Here is an 8,732-nt window from a genome sequence, read left to right on the forward strand (position 1 = left end):
CTTTAATCCAACCTCGTACTAAATAGACTATAATAACTAACCTCACGATTTATCGATTTAACGTTGCGTTGAAAGTTTCCCAGGTGTAAGGATCAAGATTTATGCCGTATATCGTTAAAACCCGTATAAAAAAACTAAAGTAACACTCCAACAGATAATCAAAATCGTAATTGAATAGAGATGGCTTGGCAATGGTCAAGATAAAAAAATAGCAAATAATTGAAACAACAGTTGTAATCTAGTAATTCGAGGTCAAGTATACTGCTGTCGATGGGTTTATCTGTATGACGGTTATATTTCAACACCAAATTAAAAAATGAGAATTTGTTATGAGATAATGTGAGCCAGGTCTGATCGGTTAATGGCTCCTTAAAGAAAACGTTGTTTCGCCAATTTTGATGGCATTTTAATCGACGGTATACGGATTTTGACTTTGTAGTCTTCGGAGCTCCTCAGTTCGTAAAGCCCTTTATCAATTAAGACATCTAGTGCAATTTTTAAATTGTTCATTAATCATCAGATAAGGTATGACCTTCTTTTTGAACTTCTACAAAGATTGTATGTACATAATTTTCGGGGTAACATGTATCAACATTACTAGTATTATTTGATAACCTGATATATATATATATATATATATATATATATATATATATATATATATATATATATATATATATGTATGTATGTATATATATATATATATATATATATATATATATATATATATATCTAATTTTTAATCTAGTAAGTTAGTTTTTAAGTTTTAATCTTTAATCCAACCTCGTACTAAATAGACTATAATAACTAACCTCACGATTTATCGATTTAACGTTGCGTTGAAAGTTTCCCAGGTGTAAGGATCAAGATTTATGCCGTATATCGTTAAAACCCGTATAAAAAAACTAAAGTAACACTCCAACAGATAATCAAAATCGTAATTGAATAGAGATGGCTTGGCAATGGTCAAGATAAAAAAATAGCAAATCATTGAAACAACAGTTGTAATCTAGTAATTCGAGGTCAAGTATACTGCTGTCGATGGGTTTATCTGTATGACGGTTATATTTCAACACCAAATTAAAAAATGAGAATTTGTTATGAGATAATGTGAGCCAGGTCTGATCGGTTAATGGCTCCTTAAAGAAAACGTTGTTTCGCCAATTTTGATGGCATTTTAATCGACGGTATACGGATTTTGACTTTGTAGTCTTCGGAGCTCCTCAGTTCGTAAAGCCCTTTATCAATTAAGACATCTAGTGCAATTTTTAAATTGTTCATTAATCATCAGATAAGGTATGACCTTCTTTTTGAACTTCTACAAAGATTGTCTGTACATAATTTTCGGGGTAACATGTATCAACATTACTAGTATTATTTGATAACCTGATATATATATATATGTATATATATATATATCTAATTTTTAATCTAGTAAGTTAGTTTTTAAGTTTTAATCTTTAATCCAACCTCGTACTAAATAGACTATAATAACTAACCTCACGATTTATCGATTTAACGTTGCGTTGAAAGTTTCCCAGGTGTAAGGATCAAGATTTATGCCGTATATCGTTAAAACCCGTATAAAAAAACTAAAGTAACACTCCAACAGATAATCAAAATCGTAATTGAATAGAGATGGCTTGGCAATGGTCAAGATAAAAAAATAGCAAATCATTGAAACAACAGTTGTAATCTAGTAATTCGAGGTCAAGTATACTGCTGTCGATGGGTTTATCTGTATGACGGTTATATTTCAACACCAAATTAAAAAATGAGAATTTGTTATGAGATAATGTGTGCCAGGTCTGATGGGTTAATGGCTCCTTAAAGATAGCGTTGTTTCGCTAATTTTGATGGCATTTTAATCGACGGTATACGGATTTTGACTTTGTAGTCTTCGGAGCTCCTCAGTTCGTAAAGCCCTTTATCAATTAAGACATCTAGTGCAATTTTCAAATTGTTCATTAATCATCAGGCAAGGTATGACCTTCTTTTTGAACTTCTACAAAGATTGTATGTACATAATTTTCGGGGTAACATGCATCAACATTACTAGTATTATTTGATAACCTGATATATATAACCTTATCTAGGATATGGGTTCAGTTGTAATTATTCCATCTAGGCAACGTATAGTTGTTGTGCATTGTTTTTGAGTATCGCCTGTACCTTCGTCCGCCAGTTTATCTTTGAAGATTTTCGAAATGGCACTGTTTCTAACCAAATTTCTATGGTGACTCTAGATCCCAAAAGTCTACGGATAAGAAACAGAGCTACTATAATCCAACTTTGGTGGGTGTTCTCCCTAAGCTGAGAAGCATGTGTCAGAAATCCAGGGGCCAGTAGCGTTTTCAAAGGATGAATGTTTCGTACTTGGAATACTTTATGGTTATCGGATTTTGAGTACTTTCAATCCACCTTTTGTGACCTTAGAGCTTCAGTTGCGATACTTTTGCCCGAATTCTACTTAACTATGGCAACAAATGTTTCGAGTAATTGCGGAACGTCAACCTGTCTTCTTTTATAGATAATTAATTCTATTCCGGTTAATTGAATGAATTCAAAACAGAACAGTCTGATGATATTTATGTGTGTGCCATTTATAAAACGGGAAAGGAGTTTCAACGTAAAACTGTTAATTTACTTGAAAACTATTTTATTTAAAAGAAAGAAAAGGCGACTTATTGAACGGCGATACAAAGTGATACTGAGGGTTTTTATCTATTAGATGTTTCACGTTCTGTCTGTTTGACCAACCTGTTTTGCTCGTTCACCATTCAGGTAGTTCTAAACAGATGCCTTTGCATATGACCATTAGAGTCAAGGCACGGAACCAGCATTATATAATATATATTTCCATTTCATTAACATCATTAGATTAGTATATCAGTAGTAATCTAAGGTTAAGTTTATCTGTAATTAAGTTAAGATTATTTTAATAAATACATTTAACTAACTTCATTTTTGCGGGTTAATTTGCGCAAATGAGTAAGAAACACACTTGCATTTTTTCGATGCAACGTCTGTTCCTCAACGTTTGTTTTTATAATTATTCAAAAAATTAAGGTAAATGACCACAATAGAAAGGCCGCAGTAATATGCCATTCAATTGAAAAATGTAATTTCTTAAATTGTATTATCAATTGGTTAATTTAGGAAAATATTTAAAAAAAACAACGAATTCATGCTGCCTAGGAAGATTTAAGTTTATTGAATTCAAATTACATCTACGGAAAAATTTTAAAAATTTTGTAATATTTCAAAATACACAATACTGAGAATATTGAAATACACCTATCAAAAATATGGAAATAGAAAAGCGTTTCTGTTCTTCAATAATTTGGTTTGATTTGATTCTGTCCGATGGCTCTTTCACGTCCTCACCTCGTAACTGTGCATCCCTGTCTGCTACATCTTCTTATTTCTAGTTGTTTTAAGGCATCTAAAATTTTGATTATCTTTTCGGTACTCTTCATGGGATCATCCAATGTTATAAGATGGAGTAAGCGCCAATAAAAGCATTGTATATCACCAACAAGAAGAGTGTAAAAATTGATTTGTATTTTTTTAGAATTTTTCGATTTTTTTTTTGACATTTTATGATATTTTTTCAATGGATCGTAAACACGAATAAATAGAATATTTGAAAACATTTAAAATATTTAAAAAAGATGCTGAATATCGAAATAGAAGAGAAAACATCAAGATACGTAATAATTTGATTTAAAAATGTCGTTTATTTAAAATTTGACGAAAGCAAGTGAATATACGTTTACTCATGCAAATATATGTTAAAAATTTGAATCCGTTCAGAATTTCCAATATTACTTGCGTAGAGTTTTTAATCGTTAATCCAACCTCGTACTAAATAGACCATAATAACTGACCTCAGCCTCGTAATGAAGTTGTTTCTGAATATAGGTTCCCCATCTTCTCCAAAATCCTTGCACATCAGTGCGGGCAAAGCTTGCATTATTGTAAATATCATTTTTGGGGCCTGGCGATTTAACTCTGCGTTGAAAGTTTCCCAGGTGTAAGGATCAAGATTTATGCCGTGTTCCGTTAAAACCCGTATAAAAGAATTAAAGTAACACTCCAACAAATAATCAAAATCGGAATTGAACAGAGATGTCTTGGCACTGGTTAAAAGAAAGAATAGTAAATCATTGAAACAATAATCGTAATCTAGTGACTGGAGGTCAAGTATCCTGCAGTCGATGGGTCTACCTGTATGACAGTTATATTTCAACACCAAATTAAAAAGTGAGAATTTACTGTGAGACAAGGTGAGCCAGGTCTCATCGGTGAACGGCTCCTTAAAGAAAGCGTTGTATTCGGCAATCCTGATGGCATTTTTAACCGACGGTATACGGATTTGGACTTCGTGATCTCCGGAACACCCCAGTTCGTCAAGCATTTTATCGACATGATCGAAGCATCTAGCGCAATTCTTGGGTTGTTTATTATTATTCATAAGGCAAGGTATGACCTTCTCTTTGAACTTATCCAAACATTGTATGCGCATGGCTATCGGGGTAGCGTGCATCTCTGCCAGGTTTGCCAGTACTATTTGACAACGTGACATACATAAACCTTCACTAGGATTCGGGTTTCGATATCCTCCCTTACCCAAATGTTCAAATATTATAATGGCGGTGTCATCGGGTGTATCCATGCTTTGTCTTGCGCTTATTCGCGCCCCGATGCATTTGGGGAACAAATCGCTGTATGGTCTTGCAATTATTCCCTTCATCCGCTGGAATTCGGTCATGGCTGGAATGGTGGTATTATAAAAATCAACCTCGGTCTTAAATCTGGAGCCTTGATCTATAAGAACACTGACTTTTGTGTCTTGTTTGCATGTTTTTGCAAAATACATACGCTCTTCAATTTCATACACTACCACCGATTTCCTTTTCTCGGTTAAAACCCGTAGCTCACATAGTGTTGGTTTGCTACAATGTATTCTCGCAACATATAAATATTGCTGGAGGACTTTGATTGGAAGCTGGTAGTGTTTACTGAGTATGTCCTTTAAATTAAGGACTGTTGAAGGAGGCGCAGCCATGACCGAATGGTGCAGTCATTAGATGTTTTACTGCTTGATGATGTTCTGCTGGCCACACAAAGCACAAAAGTGATTTTCAAACCTACATTTCTCGACAAAGTAAACTTGTATTTGGAAAAACAGGAACATTCTCGACATAACTTTCACCTTAAGATACCGTTTAACATTCCAAGCGATTTATAAGGAGTGATAAAATTCTATAGATGTATTTCACATTTCGCAGTTATATTTCTCGCAAAATAAAATTATTATCCTTATGAATTAGTTTTACAAGATTTTTCAAAAATTAAATTGCATCATAGGTTAGTCTAGAACAATGCATATCAATACTAAAGCGCAACATTCATAGCCATAAAGTCTTGTTTTGTATATGGTGGGATCAGCAAGGTGTAGTGTGTTACAAGTTGCTAAAATCGAATGAAACTGTATCCGCAGAGGCCTGCTTACATCAATGAATCATTTTGAACCATGAGTTCTTGCAAGAAAAATAGTCAATAGCGACTAATTCCTCCCGCATGATTCTTGCATGTTCAGCTATACATTAAAAGAGTTGTGAAACCACACTGCTGCAGCTCGAATGAGAAGTTGTGCCGTATCCTTCTGATTAAGAATTGTTTGGCTGATACACGGTTTAAAAAATGTTGAAGAAGAGTATCGATGACTAGATCGTTGTCTAACAAGCACGGTTCTTGTTCATGTTGCCAGAGAAACGAGAAATAACATGTCAATTGAAAAGTCTGATAAATAGATGGCGCTACTAGAATTAAAGCCATATCTTTTTTAGTTAGCCCTACTCTCAAAAGATGCGTGTATAAATTTGACAGCTATTGGATCATTAGTTTGTGAATTATAGCATTTTGAGTGAAGCAACTTTTGTTATTGTGAAAAAAATTGATGAAAAGGAATTTCTCATGTTGATAAAATATTGCTTTTTGAAGGGAAAAAATACAGCTTGGCTTGATGCCGAGTGTCCGGACACTGCCCCAGGAAAATCAACCATCAGGAATGCTAAGTTTAGACGTGGTGAAATGAGCACCGAAAACGATGAACGCAGTGGGCACCCAAAAGAGGTTGTTACCGAAGAAAACATTAAAAAAATCCACAAAATTATTTTGAATGACCCTAAATTGAAACTGAATGAAATAGCAGGCACTCTAAAGATATCAACTGAATGTGTACATCATATCATTCACGAATATTTGGGTATGGGAAAGCTCTGTGCAAGTCGGTGCCGCGCGAGCTCACTTTTGACCAAAAACAACGACGAGTTGATGATTCGGAGCAGTGTCTGACCGAGTTTTGCGTCGATATGTGACAATGGATGAAACATGGCTCCATCATTTTTCTCCGAAGTCCAATCAACAGTCCTCCGAGTGGACTGCACACGATGAACCCGCTCCAAAGCGTGGGAAAACGCAACAGTCGAATGGCAAGTTTATGGCGTCTGTATTTTGGGATGCGCATGGAATAATTTTCATTGACTACCTTGAAAAAGGTAGGATCATTACATAGCGTTATTAGACCGTTTAAAAGACGAAATCGCCAAAAACGGCTGCATTTAAAGAAAAAGAAAGTGCTGCTTCACCAATACAATGCACCGTATCACAAGTCAGTGAAAACGATGGTAAAATTCCATGAATTGGACTTGGAATTGCTTTCTCATCCACCATATTTTCCAGATCTGGCCCAGCGACTATTTCCTGTTCTCAGATCTCAAAGGAATACTCACTGGAAAGAAATTTTCGTCATTGAAGGGATGATCGCCAAGAGTGAGGCAAAAGAAGCAAAAGACATATCGTACTACAAAAATAGTATCGAAAAGTTGGATGGTCGCTATAATCAGTGTATCGCCGTTGATACGGTACTAATTTTGGCAATATATATATATATATATATATATATATATATATATATATATATATATATATATATATATATATATATATATATATATATATATTCTAACAATGGTTAATATCATTTTCGAATATATAGGTATTTGAAATGTGCGCTGCGTTTTTCCTTATTTGCTAAAATATAAAATTGTTCTTAGGAAAAATAGAATTTGTACTCTGGTTGAAAATGCCGAAATACGTTGCGTTACTACTCAGTTACTTCCATCAGGAACGAGGTAATGGAGGCCCCCCTTGCCAGTAAAATGCATTGGAAAGGTAAGTATTGATGCTGTTATTGATGCTTGATACTGTCAAAAATATGGGGGCAGTTTTTATTCAAAATATTTTTTGCATATTGCAGCTGCATTGAATACTAGTATGGACATAGTCACAAAAATGTCTCAAAATATATAATCTTGGATGAATCGAAATGAAACCGTCCTCATAACGAATCAAGATCGCCTCTTTCAGAGATCAAATATATGAAATGTATAAAAATAATGAGTAGTTTTTTTCAATATAAACAAAACTTAATGCAAAAATATTATTAATATTTTAGAGGAAGCTGTTCGTTTGGAAAATATCCATAGAAAATTTCTAGATATGCAGCTCTTTTAGGGAACATCCCTTCATACACTGTTAAGTAATATAGCATTTAAATGGTGTAAAGATAACCCATACCGATGATGATTTCTCATTGAACTTTCAGATAAATTCTTTTAAAATAGCACAATTTTTAAAACCGTAATAAAACCAAGGAAAGCTTATTATTTTTTATGTATTTAAATGAGACATGGATATTTCAATGGACTATTTCATTCGGTCACTCAGAGCAAGATGATAATAAAAATAGTGTAAAAACATCAAACATTGATGGAAAAAGTAAAACGTTGGAATAAGAATTGATTAGGTTTTCTTAGTCAAAACATTTATTAATAATTTAATGTAGATATATTGTTATTCATTCTCGAGGTAGGAATGGTTTAATTTCTGGCGTAAAGTTATATCGTTCATTGAAATATCAATATTTCTTATAGTTATTGCATAAAATATTTCGACATATTTTTTCTCCAATATAAATATAAAATTTAAAAATATCGAAAACGATATATACAAATATTTTTCTCGGTGGCCGCCTCACCATGGAGAAATTAACCATAACATATTGTACTATGGTTTAAAAATCAATACTTAAGGAACTTAGGGGAACCATCTTAGTAATTTTTATGGATAATGCACTATACAATAGTGTATTGATGTAGAATATCCCAATAAGTGTATCAAAGAAAGACGCAATCAATGGATTGCAATACATACATTAATTATTGATGAAACCATGGAAAAGAATGAACTATTTCAAATTATTTCTCGGTAGATGTAAGGTAAATATTTAATTGCGTTTTATGTAATTTCCTTTTACATGGTAACACATGGTAGATCAGACGGCTGAACAATATAGCAACAGAGTTTTACGTCTTCCTCCCTGTCGCTGTATATTCAATTCAATTGAATTGACGTGGAATATGGCAAATAATAATTCCAATAAACATGCAAGTGGAGAAGGATATACAGGTAAGAACTAACTGGATATGTGTAGAGAATCATTCTGTACAATAACAATTTCAGTTTAGATAATTTTGATCAGACACGCTGAAGTAGAAATTGCCAAATGGTAAAGTCGTGAACTCGAATACCGAATGTAACAATGATTGAGTGAAACTTTCTGAATGTAGGATTATGATTCAATGTTGACTGTTACCAAGACA

General features: G+C 33.5%; 1 protein-coding gene across 1 annotated transcript; it reads right to left on the bottom strand.

The window, feature by feature from the left end:
* Positions 1 to 3,720: 3,720 nt before the first annotated feature.
* On the bottom strand, positions 3,721 to 5,150 carry LOC143199102 (uncharacterized). The gene is made up of 2 exons (XM_076408849.1): positions 4,885 to 5,150; positions 3,721 to 4,830 (listed from the first exon to the last, which is right to left on the bottom strand). Exons 1-2 carry the CDS (start codon positions 5,069 to 5,071, stop codon positions 3,845 to 3,847), a joined length of 1,173 nt encoding a protein of 390 aa, XP_076264964.1. The 5' UTR covers positions 5,072 to 5,150; the 3' UTR covers positions 3,721 to 3,844.
* Positions 5,151 to 8,732: the final 3,582 nt, after the last annotated feature.

Source organism: Rhynchophorus ferrugineus, unplaced genomic scaffold, assembly GCF_030347505.1.
Source record: "Rhynchophorus ferrugineus isolate W39M unplaced genomic scaffold, kcgeb_rfMv2 rfM6, whole genome shotgun sequence".
Taxonomy (NCBI): domain Eukaryota; kingdom Metazoa; phylum Arthropoda; class Insecta; order Coleoptera; family Curculionidae; genus Rhynchophorus; species Rhynchophorus ferrugineus.